Source organism: Ascaphus truei (assembly GCF_040206685.1).
Source record: "Ascaphus truei isolate aAscTru1 chromosome 3 unlocalized genomic scaffold, aAscTru1.hap1 SUPER_3_unloc_1, whole genome shotgun sequence".
Lineage (NCBI taxonomy): Eukaryota > Metazoa > Chordata > Amphibia > Anura > Ascaphidae > Ascaphus > Ascaphus truei.
In genome coordinates, this window is record NW_027453821.1 from 237,367 (window position 1) to 261,922 (window position 24,556).

Genomic DNA, 24,556 nt, shown 5'->3' on the forward strand with positions numbered 1-24,556 from the left:
CTTGAATTTTAGTCCATGATGTAAAGATGCAAGACTTTGTTCCAGTACAGCAGCAACCAGTCCAGGAGTGAAGGGGTTAACAACCACATAACCACAGGACTTTTAAAACCAAGGCTGCATTTCTTGCACGGGCAAGCAAAGGACAATTTCTTTCGTTCCAAGGACAATTTCTTTTATTTCCTTATCCCAGTGAGTGTTGTTTTAAGTGTATTCTGCAGATGTCGTGTGTTTGTCTATTTAGGAAATAAATCACAATTTATTTTGCAACTTGTTCTGTTCAATCAAGTACCCAGAAATATAAATGTGTTGATAAAAGTTGGTGTCATCGTGACAAGCTTTTAAAAAACTGGTGGCAGCTGGCGGGATACTGATTGAACCTATATTGCAGTTTCCTGCGGGCTCTGTAATATAGTGAGGACCTTGTAGCTTGCGAGCTCCTCAGACAAGTAGCAACTGACACACACTTCTAAAGTGCACGAGAGATTTCACTGTTCCCTTCACCCATACTCCAAAGGCACCATGAGCGATCGCTCAGGAAGGTTGAGGTCATGGACCAGAGAGAAAGTCGTGGAGAGATGAGCGTGGTATGGCTTACCGACAGATGGGCGGTCGAAGGCACAACTGGAGGAGGATTTTGAGCATCATGAGGACCGCAGGGTCCTACCAGAGGGGCAAGTCTCCATAGATGCTGTGTTGGCTGACGCTATTCAGCCCGGAGTGCAGGAGGTCCCTCCAACTCTGGGGCTGCAAGGACATGAGGAGAGTGCTAGTGACCCCCCGGTCGTGGGTGGCTTGGCGCCACGGTTTGCGGACGAGGTAGCAGCTGCGGCTGCCGAGCGTGCCGTCCCTGGGCTCACTGCACTTATGGCTACATGGGGAACGGGTGTTAGCACTGCGGAGCGGGTACAGCTCCTGACAGCAGTGCTCGGAAGAACCCACAACTCCAACGGGGAACAAGGTCTTTCCCGGGCGGATCATCACAGCTTCAGCAAGTTCGTGGATGGCACAGATGACCTCGATGCGTTCCTGAATGACTTCGAGACGCAGTGTTCCCGGTTCCGAATTCCAAGAAGGGACTGGGTGGTCAGACTGCGACCACTGTTATCTGGCAAAGCCAAACGGACTGTGATGGGTATTCCACGCGTGGATGCCGATGACTACGGTCATGTGACAAGCAAGCTGCTAACCCAGTATGCCCTGACCCCAGAATCTGACAGGGGCATGTTCCGGACGGGGGTAGTGTGTTGGATCAGACCAAATGTCTGCAGAGTATCTGTCCCCGTCCGAATTGTTTCCTACGTAGGTACTGCATGCACGAGAAGAATCACACTGACACCAAGTTCAGAATGATAATGCTTCCTTTATTGTTACAGCCCGCGTTTTTCTTATATAGGGGCTCAGGGGTGAGATTGTATGCAAAAAGGGGCTGTCTTATCTAAGGGTCGTGCGCAAACGCATACGTCAGTGTCTCATTGGTTCTTGTTATGTAGTTTAGCGGACACGTCAGCAGGATATATTGCATCAGCTTTGGGTGTAGCTCCGAGTTCGGGCGCCATCTTCCATACTCGATGGGAGGGGAAGCTGCGGTAGCCATTTTGTGTAAAGATCATAGGTATAGCGAGGTACACATTACAGATGAAGAAATAGGCATTTTATCCAATCCATCACAGTCCCCCCTTGAAATGTCTTTTTCTGAGCCTGTCCCTATATGTATACTAACTCATCTGTCCAGGTGTGCCTGGGAACTCTTTTGTGCTGTACGTTAGACGAGTCATGGCTTGTCCATGACCCCCCTTGCCACAGACTTTGCACATAAGGAAGTCAGATGCTGTCCCTATGGGTTTATATTGTTGTACTTAACTGGGAGGGACTGTAACGGGGTAAATGGACCATCTTCCGAGGGTGGAGTATTATTATCTGACTGCAGAAAAAAGGTAGGAGTGCTATTGTCAACAGCTTTGGTCATAAGCTTTTTAAAACATGGGAGAACACAACAGACAATAATCACAAGCAAGACAAAAATAATAACTATTGCGATGCCTATTTGGGCAAGAATCTTTTGCCACCCCGTTAGCCAACCAAAATATTGGTCCCAATGGTCAGTAATCCCGGAATTCCTCTTGAGTTCAATTGACAGTTCTTCTAATTTCTTAATGGCTAATGTGACTTTACCATTGGGGCCGGTATTATCGGGAATGTAGGTACAACAGGTTCCCGTACCCTCAATCATCTTGCAAACACCCCCCTTCTTGGCTAGAATCATATCTAAAGCCATTCTATTCTGGAAGGTCATATAAGATGTTGGAGCTAATTGGTCCGCAATACCTTGTAATGCATCTCTGGTGTAATTGACAAACCGTTATTGGTTGTAATACACATAATTAATCCAATCAACGTTTTTATTAATGGTAACTATGGGAATCAGGGATTCAAATCCCGCATTAACCTGGTCCCTGGCTTTAAACTGGTCAGGCACCCCCCTTGGGACCCCTATAGCATCGATGTAAACATGAGGGTCAAAACTACCGGGGAGGGTGGAGCGTTTGGTGCGGTGGTGTGTTGTAGGGACGTTATTATCTGGGGAATGGTCTGCGAGAATATGTAAGGGCATCAGGACTTTTGCTAGGGCGCACTCTCCAGTCCAGTTCCCTTCTAATCTAGTCCGAATCTTTAGATCCCCACATATCCAATAGATATCGCCTAATGATTGGACCTGGTTCTGGACCAGTGTTCCGGAGAGATTACTATATTTAGAACAATATCCAAAGGTGAAATTACCCAAAAATCTACCTTTATGGTCGTGGTTAGCATAACAGGTGTAGTTCCACTGGTATATTGTAATCCCTTCCCCAGGTCTGGGTGCCTTTGTGATTATAGGGCATTCCTTTTTCCAAACTTCACAGGAGGTGTGGTTAGTGGAGGTGTTGGTGAATAAACTGAGGAAACAGTCTTCACTGTCCTCTGGGATATTGAGGGGCACTGTGCCCAAATGGGGTTTAGCACTACCACAGACATAACAATTGGATCTATTATGACTGTTTGCACTATATCGCATCCATTCAAGCCACAAATTGGTGTCAGAGAATCCAGTTTCCGTGGCCATAGTATCCTCAATTGTGGGGTTAGCTATTGCCACCATGTTTTCCAATGTATGGAAATGTGGTTTAAGGGTTTTTTTCTCTGGCTCAGGGGTTTTTGGGTTTGACATCTGCCAATCTTTGGAATTACACATATCCTGTATTTTGAACTTCCTGTAAGCCCCCCTTGTACCTCCTTTCATCCAAGTCCCTAGAACATATACACCAGCGTCCCCGGGGCTAGGGTTTTCTATAGTTAGTGTGAGTTTCATTATTTTACCCGTCTCACCACTGACTAGACATGTACCGTTTTTTAGCAAGGTCATCCTACTAATTAGAGCCTTGCCATTTTTGTCTTTCCTTGCTAGGCCATTTTGTGGTCGGTATCCCCAATCTGTTCCCGTGTTCCATCCTACTGCTCCCCAGTAATCACATTCCTGTCCCCAGTGGGAATCCGTTACACATACATAGGTGGACCTGGAACCGGAATTGCCGTATAGATTACATTGCCAATTTGTTGAGGGGCAGCTGACTATATTACAATAATCAAAGGAGAAGGTAGCTACATGAGTATTGGATGAATTATACCAAAACGTGACAGCCCCTTCATGTTGGGTGATAGCAACCTCTTGTGCCCCCCCCAAACCCAACAAGCAAAGGGTATATAGAATCATTTTCCTTCTGAGGTGTCCTCGTTGGGAGCTGGAATCTTTTTGCAATGGGAGGCGTGTATCCAGGTGTTCTTGCCAGCTAGTTTGACTGATGTGGCTGTGGTCAACAGAACTTGGAAAGGACCATCATATCTGGGCTCTAGGGAGTGTTTCCTTACAAATTTCTTCACGAGTACCCAGTCTCCGGGCACGAATCTATGAGTCCCGGTATCTGGATCTGGAATAGAAGAAAACACTCGACCATGTATATTGGTTAGTTCTTGCGCTAGGGCAGTTACATATTTGGTCAAAACATCAGACTGCATCTGTAACTGCTGTGGGTAGTAACAACCAAGTCTGGGGGCAGTACCAAACAGTATCTCAAATGGGGATATAGCATGTTCCCCTCGTGGGGTGTATCGAACACTAAACAAAGCAATGGGTAGACTATCTGGCCAGGGCATATTTGTTTCCTGGGCCATTTTCAACATTCTAGTTTTCAGTGTGCCATTCATTCTTTCTACCTTTCCGCTACTCTGGGGATGGTATGGGGTGTGGAAAGCAAGGGTGGTCACTAGCGCGGACCAAATTTCTTTAGCTAGCGTAGCAGTGAAAGCGGGGCCTTGGTCGCTTTCTATTACTTCAGGTACCCCATATCTACAAACCACCTCTGTCAGGAGTTTTTTTGCTGTTGTTTTCGCAGTGAGATTGGTGACAGGATAGGCTTCTGGCCATCCTGAAAACATATCTACAATTACTAACGCATATTCAAAACGGCCCGACTTTGGCATCTGAATATGGTCAATCTGGATACGCTGGAAAGGGTATAAGGGCCGTGCAAGGTGTTTCTGCGGGGGTTTTTCCACACGTCCTGGGTTACACTTTGCACAAATTGTACATGATTTGCAGAAATTACTAGTCATTGGGGTAATTCCGGCTACAAATGCAGCAGATAACATATGACTATGGGCTTTGTTGTAGGGGGTAAAACCTAAATCAGAAAAAACCTGGGACAATCTGATATGGAATTTCTCCACTGATCCCCCTTTTTCCTGAGTCACATCCTGTATATTGGTGGCTTGGTCAGCCAACTTTTCCCTGGCCCAGTCACATGATTGGTCACAAAAGTCCACCCCAGAGGCATATGTATCATCGTCGGTCACCGTAGCGTCTGTCAGGTTCTTTTCCATTATGGGCCAGTATGCTTCCCCCGCCTTAATCTCGCATAAGCTAACCAAATCCCGTCGAGCTGCCGAGTACGTTTTTTGGATCTGGGCCACTCTACGATAAAAGGGCATAGGTTGTTTCTCCGGGTCTGGTAGGGTGGTTACCAGGGAGGAGGCTTGGGGGGGGATGAAAGTGATATACATTATTGGGGCGCCTTCTACCTGCCTGGGCGTCTGCCCATATAACCTTGGGCCGCTGTTGGGTACTGGGGGAGGGCCTGGGGGTGGAGTTCCATGTCATGTTCGCCTCCTGCGCAGCGGCCTGTGACTCAACATCTGAGTCAAAACTACCGGGCGTACTGTAGTGGACACTGCTGCTGGGTCTGGGTGCTATCGTTGTGTCGGGGTAGACTTGAATCCCTCCCGCTGGGGCAGTGGTTGTTTGGCGTGAAAGGGCTGGCATTAGGGGCGTAGTCGGGGTGTAATAGGAACCGCCCGCCTGCAGCACAGGATATAGTGGTGCTACATGGGCAGTCGAGGTTGGTTTGTCATCCGTGGGCGGGGTAGTGGGTTGTATAGGCGGGGGTGCTGTAGGGGCCAAGAGCGAAGGTAACAAAGGAGTGAGTATGGGTGAATCAGTCACACGGGGGCACTGCGCACCACAATTATAACAATCTTCCCGCCATTGGGGGTTTCGGGTGCCACACCTTAAACATGTCCAGGGGGGTGGGTCAGCACCAGCATAGGGTTGGGGTTGGTCATTCTCAGGGGGGTTACTTGTACAGTCACCGCAAGAGTGATATAGAAATACAACCTTCCCTCCCTTTTCTATCTCCTGCTCGATCCATTTTTCTCTGTGGACAGCCTTGGCGACATTAAACCAGGCTTCCGCTGTCTACAGCAGGTTGTTATCACTCAAAATTCCTCTCTTTTCTTTCAATATTTTCCGCCACTCTTCTGGCTGCAATCTGCCTTTTTTTGTGCTAATTCCACATACTTTAAACAGTCTACTTGCTTTCTTAACATGCTCCTCTCCCTCTCTCTCGGCCACTAGGTGGTAGGCTAAGACTCCTTTCTCTGTCTTACTCGCCTGTGCTCCCATGTTTTACACTTTATGGGCCACCCAACTTGAATCCGAGCTTCACTTTCTCTTTCTCACTTTCTTTTTTACTGGAAAGTGTACGTTAACGCGGAAAACCAGGAGTTCGGGCAGCTTAACGTCTAGGGGTTGTCGCCCAAGTACCTGTGGGCTATATCCTTTCTCTTTTACTCTCAACAATCCCCACCCGTCCTCATGAATTCCCAACATTAATCCACAAACACATTTTGGACATGACATACCACTTGATTACGAGAGAGAGGAAAAGATTGTTCAGGAATTAGTCGGCAGAGTACCGCGCTGTTACCAACCGTAACGCGCACCTCAACACCCCTCCCTCCGCAACGCGCACACCGCGCTGTCACTACCGGGAAAATCGTGTTCCTCTCTTTACGACTTTCCCTTACTTCCCCATTCCCCTCCTTCTACCAAGTTTATAACGTACAATGACAAGACCCCTAGTCGGCCGGCAAAAATCCCACTTAACTTTGGGCTCGCACTTGCGGTACCGGCTAACACGTATAAACATATACCGGGTGACAGATAGTCTAGGTAACAGGTTCGAGTTAAAACGGGCTCCGGGCAAGATATTTACCTGTCTTTAGTTGGCCGCAGGACAGCCGTACGAGATGCGGGGATAGACCAATACCGGAGACAGTATGCACTGGTCGACAATGAAGGTCGTCTTACCGTACTCCAGAGGTGATCAGTCTCCTGCCGCGTCCGTATTGGTCCACCCCGGCAACTCTTTTCTCCGGCTGTCTATTGGTCCACAACCCGGAGCCCCACGTTGGGCGCCAGCTGTGTTGGATCAGACCAAACGTCTGCAGAGTATCTGTCCCCGTCCGAATTGTTTCCTACGTAGGTAGTGCATGCACGAGAAGAATCACACTGACACCAAGTTCAAAATGATAATGCTTCCTTTTTTGTTACAGCCCACGTTTTTCTTATATAGGGGCTCGGGGAGAGATCGTATGCAAAAAGGGGCTGTCTTATCTAAGGGTCGTGCGCAAACGCATACGTCAGTGTCTCATTGGTTCTTGTTATGCAGTTTAGCGGACACGTCAGCAGGATATGGGTTGCATCAGCTTTGGGTGTAGCTCCGAGTTCAGGCGCCATCTTCCATACTCGATGGGAGGGGAAGCTGCGGTAGCCATTTTGAGTAAGGATCATAGGCATAGCGAGGTACACATTACAGATGAAGAAATAGGCATTTTATGCAATCCATCACAGTAGTACTCCCCGGAGAGTCATACAGCACCTATGCCAGTAGGATGGCTTTGCACGGGACTCAGTGGGTGGAGGGGAATGGGGTTACAACATTCCATACCCTGCTGGACTTATTCTTTCAAGAGCAGCTGCTGCAGCAGCTTCCCACAGATGTGAGGGGATGGGTCTATGACCATAAATCTCAGACCTATGATGATGCAGCGAGAATGGCAGATGAGTATGTGGCCAGCCGAGTTGCAATGAAGGACCCTGTAGCACCCAAAGGAGCGGCCAGGGCGCTAAGACTATCCCTCCGTGGACACACCAGCCTGCGGCAGCAAACAGTGCACCCAAGGCTGCAGAGTTCATGCATGAGAGGCGGTGTTACACTTGCAACAAGGTCGGGCATCTCAGGCCAGACTGTCCGGACCGGGACCGGTCCAATGGACCCCATCAGGGGCAACGCTCACCTGCTGCGAGGCTGGTCGCCCGTGTGCGACTGGCACACACAGAGGAGCCAAGTACAGCCGTGGAACCAACCCACAGAGGGATGCCCAGCGGAGAGACTGCACCTGCCACCTCAGGACCAGCAGCTGAGAGCGGGGGACATCAGGTTGCTCCAGTCGGGATGCAGCACAACGATGTCAGGCAGAAGCATCTGCGGAAGGTGACCATCGGAGACCGGCAGGCGGACGGCTTGTTAGACTCTGGTGCCACCGTGACTCTGGTTCGCCCTGATATGGTGCGGCCAGAGGATTTGCTCCCGGGCACCGGGATGCAAGTGACCATGCCAGACGGAGGACTGCGGTCACTCCAGGTTGCCCGGGTCTTTTTGGACTGGGGTGCCGGACGTGGCATGAGGGAGGTGGGGGTTTTGCCTTGGTTAGATGCTGAGGTCTTGCTGGGTAACGACCTAGGACACGTTACCTGTGTTTTTACCAAGTTGCAGCGATCACCAGGAGCCAGTCAGCAAGGATCGCAGCAGAACCAGCCCCTGTCCCCCTGCATTTGGGACCTACAGTTCCAGTAGTCTCTGCAGAGACCAGACAGGTAAGCCAGACTCAGTCGCTTTCTGACACTGACTTACTGTTCCCTGTACCTGTTCCCTGTCCCCCTGACTCAGATGTGACCGGTGGTGGCCAGAGTTAGGTGCCCAGTTTAGGGATGTGGTGCGATCTGATCCCAGCTTGGAGGGCATGAGACTGCGGGCGTCCGAGTCTAAGCCAAGCAAGGGGTCTGATTACTTCTTGTGGCACCGCGGGCTCCTATACAGAGAGCAAGGGACCACCGGGTTAGATGAGGTATGGACGGGGAAGAGACAGCTAGTGGTACCCCGGGAATATAGGCAGCAGTTGTTGCGGGTAGCCCACTCCATTCCACTAGCGGGGCATCAGGGGGTCGCTAGGACGCGAGCACGGCTGTTGCAGCGTTACTACTGGCCGGGGGCATCCAGTGAGGCGCCAGTGTTCTGCCGATCCTGTGATGCCTGCCAGCGAGTAGGTAAGGCGGGTGACCATGTGAAGGCAACCCTGAACCCTTTACCGGTAATGGGGGAACCCTTTCAGAGGGTAGCTATGGACCTCGTTGGACCCCTCATGGTTCCCAGTTGGTCAGGAAAGCGCTACATTCTCACGGTGGTGCATTTTGCCACCCTGTACCCTGAGGCGGTAGCGTTTGCCAGTATTGATGCTAGGGCAGTAGCTAAAGCTCTGTTAGCCATTTTTTCTAGGATAGGTTTCCTTAGTGAGATCCTAACCGATCAGGGGTCGCAGTTCATGAGTGAATTGCTCCAGTGTCTCTGGGAGGCGTGCGGGGTGAAGCACCAGCGCACGACCCCTTACCACCCCCAAACCAACGGACTATGTGAGAGGTTCAATGGTACCCTGAAGCAGATGCTGCAAACATTTATAGAGGCAGAGGGAAAAGACTGGGAGATTCACCTGCAGCACTTGCTGTTTGCGTACCGAGAGGTGCCGCAAGAATCCACAGGCTTCTCTCCCTTTGAGCTGCTATATGGTCGCAGGGTACGGGAACCTCTGGACCTATTCCGTGAGGGATGGGAAGGGGAGACTACCACTACTGATGCGTCTGTGCTTCAGTATGTGATAGATCTCAGAGATTGGTTAGAGATGCACATGGGGTTGGCACAGGACAACCTTAGGGCTGCTCAGACCAAGCAGAAGACTTGGTATGATCAGAATGCCGTAGCAGAGAGTTCATCCCAGGACAGCAGGTACTTGTTCTCAAGCCCATTCGGGAGAACAAATTAATGGCTGCCTGGTCGGGACCATATCCGGTACTGCGAAAGATGAACGAGTGCAACTATGTTGTACAGGTAGATGCTGAGACAGGGAGAAATAAGACTTATCACATCAACATGCTGAAGGAGTACATAGCACCGAGTGTGGCGTCGGTGCTGGCCATTTGCAGCCCACTGATGGGGGATCCGGCGAGCAATGCTCTGCCTGATCTCCTGGGGGAGGCTAGGCAGGGAGGTACCATAGAGCAGGTGGAGATAGGGGCTCAGCTGTCAGGCAGAGAGCAGAAGCCAGGGCTATGCTAGAGAAGTATAGGGCTCTGTTTTCAGACAAGCCAGGGAAGACACACATTGCAGAACACCCAGTGCTGACGGGATCTGAGACCTCTGCATAAGCACGCTTATAGAGTGTCAGCAGAGGTGAAGGGCAGTATAGAGAGGGAGGTAGAAGAGATGCTGGCCCTAGGGGTAATTGTGCCGTCCCAGAGCCCTTGGGCTTGTCCGGTAGTCCTGGTGCCTAAGAAGGACGGAACCACCCGGTTCTGTGTGGACTACCGGCAGCTCAATGCGGGCACAGTGTCAGATGCCTACCCCATGCCCCGCATGTATGAGTTGTTAGATCAACTCGCGGGGGCAAGGTATCTGACGAATATGGATCTCAGTAAAGGGTACTGGCAGATCCCTTTGACCCAGGAGGCTAGAGAGAAGTCTGCATTTATTACCCCAAGTGTCCTCTATGAATTTCTAGTGATGCTATTCGGGATGAAAAATGCACCGGCTACCTTTCAACGCCTGGTCAATCGCTTGCTGGAAGGTATGCAAGGGTTTGCAAGGGCATACCTGGACGACATTGCTGTCTTTAGTAATTCGTGGGACTCACACTTAGTGCATGTAGCTGCGGTGCTAGCCAGGATTAGGGAAGCGGGACTCACGTTGAAACCCACCAAGTGCTCAGTAGGGATGGCAGAGGTATTGTACCTAGGGCACAGAGTGGGTGGCGAGCATCTTAAGCCAGAACCAGTTAAGGTGGAAGCTATAGTGCAGTGGCCCGTTCCCAAAATCAAGAAGCAAGTCATGGCTTTCCTAGGCACCGCAGGCTACTACAGGAAGTTTGTCCCTCAGTATAGCGCCATTGCCAAACCCCTGACTGACTTGACCCAGAAGCGACAGTCTGTGCTGGTAGTCTGGTCTCCTGCCTGTGAGGTCTCGTTTCATTCATTAAAGACTGCACTAGCCAGCGCTCCTATACTTGCTGCTCCAGGCTATGAAAAAAAGTTCCTGGTGCAGACTGATGCCTCAGACTTTGGCATTTGTGCTGTACTCAGCCAAGTGGGGGAGGAGGGCGATGAGCACCCGGTAGTATATCTAAGCCGCAAACTGCTGCCAGAGAGGTGGCATATACCACCATTGAGAAGGAGTGTCTGGCCATAGTGTGGGCTCTAAAGAAGTTACAGCCTTATTTGTATGGCAGACATTTCACAGTAATTACTGACCACAATACTTTGAGTTGGTAACAGAGGGTGTCGGGGGAAAATGCTAAACTTTTGCGCTGGAGTCTTGCCTTACAGGAGTGGAACTTCACCATCCAGCACAAGAAGGAAAGTGAGCATGGTAATGCTGATGGCCTTTCCCGCCAGGACAGCCCTCAGGACTTACTAACTTCAAGAGCTGGCAGGTCAGCTCAGCCACCGGACGGGGTGGTCAGGGCAGTCCCTGCGTCTTGAGTGGGGGAGGTGTGACGGGGAGGAAAGGGTTAATACCTGATTTGCCATGCATTACTGTTGTTGCCCTGTCCCCGCCATTTTTATTCCCCATGTGCAGGCCATTCCCTGTCTGCGAGGGTAAAAGACAAGATGCCTTGCTTGCCATACCCTCTAACCAACACATGATAGCAGATCTTAAATGTAAGGCAGGATGTATTTTTTTGTAAGTCCAAGCAGGAATTACTTGGACCTCCAGCTGTGATATGGGTGAATGAGCTTTGGTATTTTTATGACCAAGCCTCAAAGGGTTGTAATTATTTTTATGATGGAGCCTCAAAAGGCTCCCACAGATTTAGAGTCCCCCTGTCTAAAAGAGTGTCAATTATGACAAGACCCAGAGGCCCATAATGTATACAATACTGGCATACTGATGCACAGCAGATGTCAGGCTAGTGACGCCTCTAAGTCAGAGACCAGACACAGAGGCCCCAAGAAATGGGTGTAGCCCAGGTATGCTAAGTGGCATGGGCGTCAACCTGACCCATGCGCCCTGCCCACCGGACAGCCCTTTTGACCGGTCTTATGAACTGTGGGTCACTTGGCTATTAGTGTTTTTTTTTGTTCCCACGAGGGGATTGGATCCACATGTTAAAGATAGCTTTGGCCAAGCTATAACTGTGGCTTCCCAGGTATTTCCCAGTGTGATTCTTGAATTTTAATCCATGATGTAAAGATGCAAGACTTTGTTCCAGTACAGCAGCAACCAGTCCAGATATGAAGGGGTTAACAACCACATAACCACAGGACTTTTAAAACCAAGGCTGCATTTCTTGCACGGGCAAGCAAAGGACAATTTCTTTCGTTCCAAGGACAATTTCTTTTATTTCCTTATCCCAGTGAGTGTTGTTTTAAGTGTATTCTGCAGATGTCGTGTGTTTGTCTATTTAGGAAATAAATCACAATTTATTTTGCAACTTGTTCTGTTCAATCAAGTACCCAGAAATATAAATGTGTTGATAAAATTTGGTGTCATCGTGACAGTATGTAGGAGGAACGTACAGAGACCGTAGGAGGGCATTTTGGTAAGTGCTTCTGCAGGGGGCCAAGCTTTATGTATCATGTCTAGTAATTTGTATGGTGCTACTCATATGCTTCTTTAAGCAAGTGTGTCTTAAGGTGAGTCTTAAAGGTGGCTAGAGAAGGTGCTAGTCGGGTATTGAGGGAAAGGGCATTCCAGAGGTGAGGGGCAGTCAGTGAGAGAGGTTTAAGGCGGGAGAGGGCTTTAGATACAAAGGGGGTAGAGAGAAGACATCCTTGAGCAGAACGCAAGAGTCTGGATGGTGCATAGGAAGAAATTAGGGCTGAGATGTTGGGAGGAGCAGAAGAGTGTACAGGCATTCCCCGCATTAATGTACGCAATGGGTCCAGAGCATGTATGTAAAGCGAAAATGTACTTAAAGTGAAGCACTTCATTTTTTCCACTTATCGATGCAAGTACTGTACTGCAATCGTCACATACTTGCATAACTGATGTAAATAACACATTTCTAACAGGCTCTATAGTTTCCCCGCTTGCGCACATAGCCGTGTTAGTCCAGTTGCGATAGTGCAGAATAAATGAGTTCTTCAGTATTAGGTGATACCTTTTTTATTGGACTAACAATTTATGTCATAGGACAAGCTTTCGAGAGTTATCCTCTCTTCTTAAGGTCAAGCAATACTGATATACAAAGGATTCAATGGCTAAAACAGTGTAGAGAGAGGGGAAGAAAAAAAAACAGATATTTACTGTAGATAAGGTAGGGTGTTAAAAGTGTTTGAAGCCAGGGGACAGTGTCAAAGAAAGGTGGGGAGGGGAAGGGATGCTGGGGGGGAGAGAAAATGTGGATAAGAATTGAGGCAAGCAGGATAATTACTGATAGGGTGTGAGAAAACCCATGTCCGCATTAAGTCCTTAGGGTATTTGTCATTTTAATCAACCATCAGCTGTGTGAGGATCCCTTGCCTACCTGCTGTGGGACGGGAGACTGAGACGGAGACAAAGATCACAAGAAGTGTTAAAGTTACATTATGGTACAGCTTGTAACATGGAGTGCTGAGCTGAAGCTGGGAGGTTAATGCCCGTGGAATCATCTGTATCATCTAAGGGAGTGTGGAGTCCTGGTGTAGTTAAAGTACACCGGTGGACTGGGGTTTGGCTGCGTGGTCATTCCCCCCCCCCCCATCCACCCTTCCCCCCACTCCGTAGGGGCAGTACCACTTGTAAGCAATCTTCTAGGAATTGTATCCGGATCGGCATAATTGCGGTCTCCCTGTGGTGAGAGACACAGCCGACGGACATCCTAATATCATCAAGGAAAAAGTGGTTACGGGTGAGATAAACATTGAGCACTGTGCATTTACTTTAACATACCAATGTGTATACTCCTTTGGACTTTACATGTGATCTATTGTCATAGTTATCTCCTACAGCATCTGTCTTCCCTATACAGAGCTAGTCCCCCAACCATATTGTGTGGTAAACACAAGCAAGGACATCCTCCTTTACCTTTAAGCTGTATGTGGGTATTTCATTTTCATGTTTGTAAGCATTATTTAGTAATACACATGTATGTGTTATATATTTATCCTATATAGATTATTCTGCTAGGGGTGTCTATTAATTGTTTTAATGAATTGTCACATTTTATATTCATTTGGACAATCGTGTGTGTCCGTACACACCCATTTTAAGATATGGTGGGTGAAAATGGCAACAAAAAACTTTCACCGTTGGCATATAGCCTATAAAGAATATCACTTGTGAGCACATTCACATGTCTTAGACAGGTCTGCAACCCCGCCTTTCACCATTATCGCCAAGCATACAGTGTTCCCACTGCAGCAAGGGATTCTGGGAAATGACATGCAGCCCTGCTTTTCACCATTATCCCCCAGCATGCAGTGCTCCCACTGCAGCAAGGGATTCTGGGAAATTACATGCAAATGAGCACACAATGTGTCACCTTTTGCCTGGAAAATCCATCATATGGAGCCATTTAAGCAAATGCATCGCCGTTGTATGTGTGTGTGTGTATATATGTATATGTGTGTGTATATATGTATATGTGTGTGTGTATATATGTGTGTGTATGTGTATATTATATATAAGAGAGAGGGGTGTGTGTGTGTAAAGAGGGAGGTGTGTGTGTGTGTTTGTTAAATGTCTCTTTTACGGATTTTTCATAATTACGCCAGCATAACAGACCTCAGTAATTCTGGTTCATCACATAAAAACAAAATATTTATTTTGAAGATAATTACTTACATAAAAATAGTACAAAATGGAAGTTGACGTTCCAAATTAAATATAGAAAAAATCTGTGTGGTGCTCCAAAAACTCAGGCACAAATGCTCGATTAGCTCATAGTATACAAGAAAGTCCTCTGATGTAAAACCCTTATGGTATCATAATTGTAGGCAATACACCTTCAAAATGACTTCACAAACCCACAATTGTTCATATTAGCTGGTAGAGATCCCACTGGCACTGTAGTAGGGAATCGGCACACTCTAGTGTCAGACATATAAGCATCGATGTGCATGAGTAATGAGTGGTGTATGACAATAATGACCAATAACTCACGTTTGATTACAGCCTCCTGATTTGTAAATACCTCCGTCCTGGGTTAAAGGTGTGCCTCCGTTTTGGTCCTGGGGTAAAGGTGTGCCTCCGTTTTGGTCCTGGGGTAGAGGGGTGCCTACGTTTCACAGCAGATAAATGAGTCAGGCAGAGCGCGTACCCATGAAGAAAAAACATCACATTTAATGGAACATTAAAAAAGCAGCATGTTAGGGAAAAACCCACACCGACGCGTTTCCAGCAAGGCTCTTTATCAAGGGGAAGATAAATGTTACTCACTGGGGTGTATAAATACCGGCTTTGCGCGCTACGGTCTCCAATCCCGTCCACTTCCTGGATCGTCAAATGACGCGTATAATGACGTCAGCGCGCAAAGACAGAATACAAAATAACACAACTTTATTGACAAAACATATAGAGAATAGTAACACCCCAGATGATAAATGCTTATTAAAACTGAAAAGTTAAAAAACATGACAAAACATAAATAAAATCGATTGACTTGCATTCAAGCCTATGAGACAATGATAATAAACACTTATACAAGCAATCCCCTGATAGAGTTTTATATCTTTTTATACGAAAAACAGCTCCATGTCTGTCTGAACACAGGGGAAATAGATGATGAATATGCTTGTAATAAACAAGTCTTATTCTCTGTCACATCTGCTCGGGGGCCCTTCCGTAAATACACCACCCTTTCTTGTCTCTGTTGCCCTCTTCCCTCTCACCCCCTCTTCCCTCTCACCCCCCACTCCATCCCACCTCCTCCTCCCTCCCAGGTACCCCCTCCTCACTCCCACCCCTCCTCCCTCCCAGGTACCCCCTCCTCACTCCCACCCCTCCTCCCTCCCAGGTACCCCCTCCTCACTCCCACCCCTCCTCCCTCCCAGGTACCCCCTCCTCCCTCCCAGGTACCCCCTCCTCACTCCCAGGTACCCCCTCCTCACAACGTTTCATTCCCACAGCCTGCCACAAAGAAAGACGGAGAACTTTGTCCGTATCAACCTGAAGAAGAAATCCCATGTGAAAAGTTACGCTCTGAGCGGGAACCGACTGAGGAAGCAGGTGAAGTAAAGAGCGACTGCCGCCTGGTGTATGGGGGAGATCTGCGGGGTAACCCTGTGTGTGCCGCCCTGTAAGAGGACCCCTAAATGTGCCGCTCTGCGGGGTAACACCGTGTGTACCGCCCTGCGGGGGGCCCCCGTGTGTACTGCCCTATGGGGTTCCCCTTGGGAGGCCCTTGTGTGCCATCCTGCGGGGGGCCTTCGTGCGCTGCCTGGTGTATGGGGGAGACCCCTCCTCTATCCCCTCCCCCCCACTCTCCCCCACTACTCTTTCTCTCCCCCCATTCCCCCTCACTCCGCTCTCTCCCCCGCCGCATTCACCCCTCTCCCCCCCAGGTCCGATCTCTCCACCCCTTGGTCTCATAGTCTTGTCGCTCACAGATGTGGAAACAGAAATGGAACAAGAAAGGGGAGCAGTTTGGAGGAGGAGGCGCAAAACACTTCAACCGCAGCGAAGACACCTGCTTCCGCTGCGGGAGCAGTGGGCACTGGGCATCGGACTGTGCGGGCAAAGGTACCTGTGTGTGCGCTGTCGCATGCAGGGCGTGATATTATATGTGTGCGCGCGCAGGGTGTGATATTATCTGTGTGTCGCATGCAGGGTGTGATATTATCTGTGTGTCACATGCAGGGCGTGATATTATCTGTGCGCGCGCGCAGGGTGTGATATTATCTGTGTCACATGCAGGGCGTGATATTATCTGTGTGTGTCGCATGCAGGGTGTGATATTATCTGTGTGTCACATGCAGGGCGTGATATTATCTGTGCGCGCGCGCAGGGTGTGATATTATCTGTGTTTCGCATGCAGGGCGTGATATTATCTGTGTGTGTCGCATGCAGGGTGTGATATTATCTGTGCGCGCGCGCAGGGTGTGATATTATCTGTGTGTCGCATGCAGGGTGTGATATTATCTGTGTGTCGCATGCAGGGTGTGATATTATCTGTGTGTCGCATGCAGGGCGTGATATTATCTGTGTGTCGCATGCAGGGTGTGATATTATCTGTGTCGCATGCAGGGCGTGATATTATCTGTGTGTCGCATGCAGGGTGTGATATTATCTGTGTGTCGCTTGCAGGGCGTGATATTATCTGTGTGTGTCGCATGCAGGGCGTGATATTATCTGTGTGTCGCATGCAGGGTGTGATATTATCTGTGCGCGCGCGCAGGGTGTGATATTATCTGTGTCGCATGCAGGGTGTGATATTATCTGTGTGTCGCATGCAGGGCGTGATATTATCTGTGTGTCGCATGCAGGGCGTGATATTATCTGTGTGCGCGCGCAGGGTGTGATATTATCTGTGTCACATGCAGGGCGTGATATTATCTATGTGTCGCATGCAGGGCGTGATATTATCTATGTGTCGCATGCAGGGTGTGATATTATCTGTGTGTCGCATGCAGGGTGTGATATTATCTGTGTGTCGCATGCAGGGTGTGATATTATCTGTGTGTCGCATGCAGGGCGTGATATTATCTGTGTGCGCGCGCAGGGTGTGATATTATCTGTGTCACATGCAGGGCGTGATATTATCTATGTGTCGCATGCAGGGCGTGATATTATCTATGTGTCGCATGCAGGGCGTGATTATCTGTGTGTCACATGCAGGGCGTGATATTATCTGTGTGTCGCATGCAGGGCGTGATATCTGTGTCGCATGCAGGGCGTGATATTATCTGTGTCGCATGCAGGGCGTGATATTATCTGTGTGTCGCATGCAGGGCGTGATATTATCTGTGTGTCGCATGCAGGGTGTGATATTATCTGTGTGTCGCATGCAGGGTGTGATATTATCTGTGTCGCATGCAGGGCGTGATATTATCTGTGTGTGTCGCATGCAGGGCGTGATATTATCTGTGTGTGTCGCATGCAGGGTGTGATATTATATGTGTGCGCGCGCAGGGTGTGATATTATCTGTGTGCGCGCGCAGGGTGTGATATTATCTGTGTGCGCGCGCGCAGGGTGTGATATTATCTGTGTCGCATGCAGGGCGTGATATTATCTGTGTGTCGCATGCAGGGTGTGATATTATCTGTGTGTCGCATGCAGGGCGTGATATTATCTGTGTGTCGCATGCAGGGCGTGATATTATCTGTGTGTGCGCGCAGGGTGTGATATTATCTGTGTCGCATGCAGGGTGTGATATTATCTGTGTCGCTTGCAGGGCGTGATATTATCTGTGTGTGTCGCATGCAGGGTGTGATATTATCTGTGTGTCGCATGCAGGGTGTGATATTATCTGTGTGTCGCATGCAGGGTGTGATATTATCTGTGTGTCACATGCAGGGCGTGATATTATCTATGTGTCGCATGCAGGGCGTGATATTATCTATGTGTCGCATGCAGGTCGTGATTATCTGTGTGTCACATGCAGGGCGTGATATTATCTGTGTGTCGCATGCAGGGCGTGATATTATCTATGTGTCACATGCAGGGCGTGATATTATCTATGTGTCGCATGCAGGGCGTGATATTATCTATGTGTCGCATGCAGGGCGTGATTATCTGTGTGTCACATGCAGGGCGTGATATTATCTGTGTGTCGCATGCAGGGCGTGATATCTGTGTCGCATGCAGGGCGTGATATTATCTGTGTCGCATGCAGGGCGTGATATTATCTGTGTGTCGCATGCAGGGCGTGATATTATCTGTGTGTCGCATGCAGGGTGTGATATTATCTGTGTGTCGCATGCAGGGTGTGATATTATCTGTGTGTCGCATGCAGGGCGTGATATTATCTGTGTGTCGCATGCAGGGTGTGATATTATCTGTGTCGCATGCAGGGCGTGATATTATCTGTGTGTCGCATGCAGGGCGTGATATTATCTGTGTGTCGCATGCAGGGTGTGATATTATCTGTGTGTCGCTTGCAGGGCGTGATATTATCTGTGTGTGTCGCATGCAGGGCGTGATATTATCTGTGTGTCGCATGCAGGGTGTGATATTATCTGTGCGCGCGCGCAGGGTGTGATATTATCTGTGTCGCATGCAGGGTGTGATATTATCTGTGTGTCGCATGCAGGGCGTGATATTATCTGTGTGTCGCATGCAGGGCGTGATATTATCTGTGTGCGCGCGCAGGGTGTGATATTATCTGTGTCACATGCAGGGCGTGATATTATCTATGTGTCGCATGCAGGGCGTGATATTATCTATGTGTCGCATGCAGGGTGTGATATTATCTGTGTGTCGCATGCAGGGTGTGATATTATCTGTGTGTCGCATGCAGGGTGTGATATTATCTGTGTGTCGCATGCAGGGCGTGATATTATCTGTGTGCGCGCGCAGGGTGTGATATTATCTGTGTCACATGCAGGGCGTGATATTATCTATGTGTCGCATGCAGGGCGTGATATTATCTATGTGTCGCATGCAGGGCGTGATTATCTGTGTGTCACATGCAGGGCGTGATATTATCTGTGTGTCGCATGCAGGGCGTGATATCTGTGTCGCATGCAGGGTGTGATATTATCTGTGTCGCATGCAGGGCGTGATATTATCTGTGTGTCGCATGCAGGGCGTGATATTATCTGTGTGTCGCATGCAGGGTGTGATATTATCTGTGTGTCGCATGCAGGGTGTGATATTATCTGTGTCGCATGCAGGGCGTGATATTATCTGTGTGTGTCGCATGCAGGGCGTGATATTATCTGTGTGTGTCGCATGCAGGGTGTGATATTATATGTGTGCGCGCGCAGGGTGTGATATTATCTGTGTGCGCGCGCAGGGTGTGATATTATCTGTGTGCGCGCGCGCAGGGTGTGATATTATCTGTGTCGCATGCAGGGCGTGATATTATCTGTGTGTCGCATGCAGGGTGTGATATTATCTGTGTGTCGCATGCAGGGCGTGATATTATCTGTGTGTCGCATGCAGGGCGTGATATTATCTGTGTGTGCGCGCAGGGTGTGATATTATCTGTGTCGCATGCAGGGTGTGATATTATCTGTGTCGCATGCAGGGTGTGATATTATCTGTGTCGCTTGCAGGGCGTGATATTATCTGTGTGTGTCGCATGCAGGGTGTGATATTATCTGTGTGCGCGCGCAGGGTGTGATATTATCTGTGTGTCGCATGCAGGGTGTGATATCTGTGTCGCATGCAGGGCGTGATATTATCTGTGTGCGCGCGCAGGGTGTGATATTATCTGTGTCGCATGCAGGGCGTGATATTATCTGTGTGTCGCATGCAGGGTGTGATATTATCTGTGTCGCATGCAGGGCGTGATATTATCTGTGTGTCGCATGCAGGGCGTGATATTATCTGTGTCGCATGTAGGGCGTGATATCTGTCGCATGCAGGGCGTGATATCTGTGTGTCACATGCAGGGCGTGATATTATCTATGTGTCGCATGCAGGGCGTGATTATCTGTGTGTCACATGCAGGGCGTGATATTATCTGTGTGTCGCATGCAGGGCGTGATATCTGTGTCGCATGCAGGGCGTGATATTATCTGTGTCGCATGCAGGGCGTGATATTATCTATGTGTCGCATGCAGGGCGTGATATTATCTATGTGTCGCATGCAGGGCGTGATATTATCTGTGTGTCACATGCAGGGCGTGATATTATCTGTGTGTCGCATGCAGGGCGTGATATCTGTGTCGCATGCAGGGCGTGATATTATCTGTGTGTCGCATGCAGGGCGTGATATCTGTGTCGCATGCAGGGCGTGATATCTGTGTGTCGCATGCAGGGCGTGATATTATCTGTGTCGCATGCAGGGCGTGATATTATCTGTGTGTCGCATGCAGGGTGTGATATATGTGTGTCGCATGCAGGGCGTGATATTATCTGTGTGTGTCGCATGCAGGGCGTGATATTATCTGTGTGTCGCATGCAGGGTGTGATATTATCTGTGTTTCGCATGCAGGGTGTGATATTATCTGTGTGTCGCATGCAGGGCGTGATATTATCTGTGTCGCATGCAGGGCGTGATATTATCTGTGCCGCATGCAGGGCGTGATATTATCTGTGTGTGTCGCATGCAGGGCGTGATATTATCTGTGTGTCGCATGCAGGGTGTGATATTATCTGTGTGTCGCATGCAGGGTGTGATATTATCTGTGTGTCGCATGCAGGGCGTGATATTATCTGTGTCGCATGCAGGGCGTGATATTATCTGTGTCGCATGCAGGGCGTGATATTATCTGTGTGTGTCGCATGCAGGGCGTGATCTTATCTGTGTGTCGCATGCAGGGCGTGATATTATCTGTGTCACATGCAGGGCGTGATATTATCTGTGTCGCATGCAGGGCGTGATATTATCTGTGTCGCATGCAGGGCGTGATCTTATCTGTGTGTCGCATGCAGGGCGTGATCTTATCTGTGTGTCGCATGCAGGGCGTGATCTTATCTGTGTGTCGCATGCAGGGCGTGATATTATCTGTGTGTGCGCGTGCAGGGTGTGATATTATCTGTGTGTCGCATGCAGGGCGTGATATTATCTGTGTGTCGCATGCAGGGCGTGATCTTATCTGTGTGTCGCATGCAGGGCGTGATATTATCTGTGTGCAGGGTGTGATATCTGTGTGTCTGTGCAGAGTGTGATATTATCTGTGCGCGCGTGTGTCTGTGCAGAGTGTGATATTATCTGTGCGCGCGTGTGTCGGTGCAGGGTGTGACATTATCTGTGTGTGAGTGTGTATGTTGCATGCAGGGTGTGATATTATCTGTGTGTGTGTCTGTGCAAGGTGTGATATTATCTGTGTGTGTGTGCAGGGTGTGATATTATCTGTGTGTGTCGCATGCAGGGAGTGATATTATCTGTGTCGCATGCAGGGTGTGATATTATCTGTGTGTGCGTGTGTAACATGCAGGGTGTGATATTATCTGTGTGTGTCTGTGCAGGGTGTGATATTATCTGTGTGCGTGCGCAGGGTGTGATATTGTGTGTGTGTGTGTGTTTGCAGGGTGTGATAGTATCTGTGTGTGTGTATGTGCAGGGTGTGTGTAAGATCCTAATGATCAGGTCGTCTTTAGGGCAAGCAAAACACACACACACACACACACACACACAATTTCTCCCGGGAGCTTCCTACGGCACGGATATGCTTTTAATCTCAAATATTATGGTAGACGGGCCCGGAGCTGTAAGAATTCAGAGGAGACTATGTTCTTACAACTGACATTTAATACAAAGATTGTAAGCTCTTCGGGGCAGGGATTTCCTTTCCTATTGTCTGATTTTTGCTGCACTTATTGTATTATTATAATTCCCTGTACTGTATTCTTTGTGAAGCGCTGAGTACACTTTTGGCGCTATATAAATAAAGACATACAATACATACAATACAATACAATACAAAGAGAGCAGTTTTTATACACAATGCAAGGACAGAAAAAAACGTTGTCATATGTTACATATATGGATCACACATCTAAATTTACATGTAACCTTTACATATTGCCTTTTCTGTAAACCTTAAAACATTTACTGCTGAGTAACAGCTATTTAGTGCGGTCATATAAGGCTTTGGTTGGTCGTGCTTCTTGGGCAGGTGACATGTTGAGCCAGCTGATCTAAACGTAACGGAGGCTAAAATGTGTAACTATTTAAGTCTCTGAGTAGAATGAAGCTGACATACATCGCCTTAACCGTTTCAGGTCCTGAAGGGAACAAAACTTGACAGATACAATTTTTAACCTTACATCCCCTCCTTATTGTTCTGGAGGAACAACCCAATCGACCAGTCCCACTTATTCTTCTGCGTACCACTCAGGAGAGGAAAAACTCCAAGGGAGAAACCTCGCAGAAACCTCTCTCTTTTAGGTATCTCGTTTGATAATCAGAGATGAATATATGGGTGGTTGACGAGTACCCAGAGTATTGGTATTTCTCGCTCTCTTTGTGGGAGACATTTACGTAACTGTAGAGCTAGAAGTAGAAACAGCTTTCTTTGGCAAAAATAGAGCTGATTACACTTTTAGCCATCTAGATTAATACATACACACAGAGTAATAAACCTGCGATTATCCTAATTCCGTAAAGAATTTAATTCCCAATACACCTAGCCAATTTCCAAGGCAAAAGATCCAATCGAACCCTTTTGATTCCTCTTGCATTCTAGATTGAATTTCTGCTAGAGTATCCATATCAAGGTGTATGCTTTTTGATTGGGTGTCAATATAAGCACAGCATTCTTTACCCACTAATTTACAAACCCCTCCTTGTGCTGCCATCAGATAACATAATGCCATACAATTTAGCAAAACTACTGTTCTTATCTATTGCTATTTGCTACTGAGCCTTAAAAATAGCGTCTTTTAGTATCGTGAAAAACGGCATCTATATTGACAACTAAAAAATCTCATTTTGCATATAAATCATACATTCCTAAAAGGGTATTAGACCTCCCGCTACTCTCTTAACTGAGCTATTTTAATAATTAATGCCTTTCAATTTCGTATTCTTTGCTTAGGTAGGGTGAACATTATTTAAATTCTATTTCTGAGCATAAGTAGGGGTTGGTGTGGGTTAATATTTCCTAGGAGCGACTGCACAACACATACATCTTACATACTACATTTACTCAGAGTATTGGAACAGACAAAATGGCTGCCATAGTCAAAATGGCTGACTTGTGATCCTTTCCTTGTGGTTGACACACGCCCTTGGGTGATCTCCCCACCTTCCTCATATCCAATCTTCTCAGCCCCCTCTTATCCTTTAGAGACAGTCTTTTTAAAGAACAGTTAACCATATCATAGTCCTGCCGGACCAAAAAAATAGTCCCGTAGTGCATAACTTGATTCCTTTCTGGCCATTGTATTGGCCCAGTTGATTTCTTTTTTTCGGTCTCTTCTTCTGGGGGACTGCTGACATCTTCATCACCAAAAAGAGACATAGCATCGGTGGGGGGGTGTTGCAACGCACTTCTGGACCAAAGTTTTGCTGTTCATAACACAGAGAGTAATGAGTAGGACAGACACACATACAAAAACATCCACTAGCTTCGCTCCCAGCGAAATAATCTAACCACCAAGTCCCAACAAATCCCAACCCTCATCTCTACCTTCAAACACTGGAACCACTTTCCCAAATAACATAACCTGGTCTAGTTGCAGGATAATACTGTATCTATCCTATCACAGAGTCAATAATTTCCCTAGGGTAAACTCATATTTCTACTCCCTTCATAACCAATTTCTTATATATATAGTTCTACAAATATCTTATAGCATCTTGTCTTTTTCCAAGGGGTTAAATATAACTCCCGTGTTCCTGGGGTGCAACTTATTGGGTATGGATAGTACATTGGGATATATTGCACATACTGTAAGATGTGGGCTTTGTTTACCAGGATTCCATTATATAAAACAATATTCTTGTTACTACCCTATCGTCTTCATGTGAACACCACTTATATAAACCTAATAGAATAAACATTGTAATTAAAATAATAAAACCTGGAAAAAAAAGGTTATTAAAAAGTTCAAAGTTCATATGTTCAGGTCCGAATTTTCTTCCTATGACCTTTCTCCTTCTTTGGTTAGTGCCGGGTTTTCTTATGAACCAAAACACCAACTGAAAATGGCTGTGTCTTTAGGCCTTCCCTCCTGTGTTGCGGTTTAATTTGAAGCGACTGTGGGTGCACTTGTGTAACATGGATCCAGGAAAAATACTCTGACTGGGTAGAATCTGGAATGGGCCTCTCCACTTTAGATGAAAAGCGCTTTTGCGTCACCTTTATCTTCATCTAAT

The 24,556-nt window shown here is 47.8% G+C and overlaps 1 protein-coding gene across 1 annotated transcript in view; it reads left to right on the plus strand.

Annotated features, from left to right (window-relative positions):
- The window catches only part of LOC142473301 (uncharacterized), a 70,692-nt gene that overhangs the window by 40,650 nt on the left and 5,486 nt on the right, over nt 1–24,556 (plus strand). Inside the window, 2 exon segments of the mRNA XM_075580498.1 lie at nt 15,752–15,851; nt 16,232–16,364. Of these exon segments, the coding sequence (XP_075436613.1) occupies nt 15,752–15,851; nt 16,232–16,364 (233 nt within the window).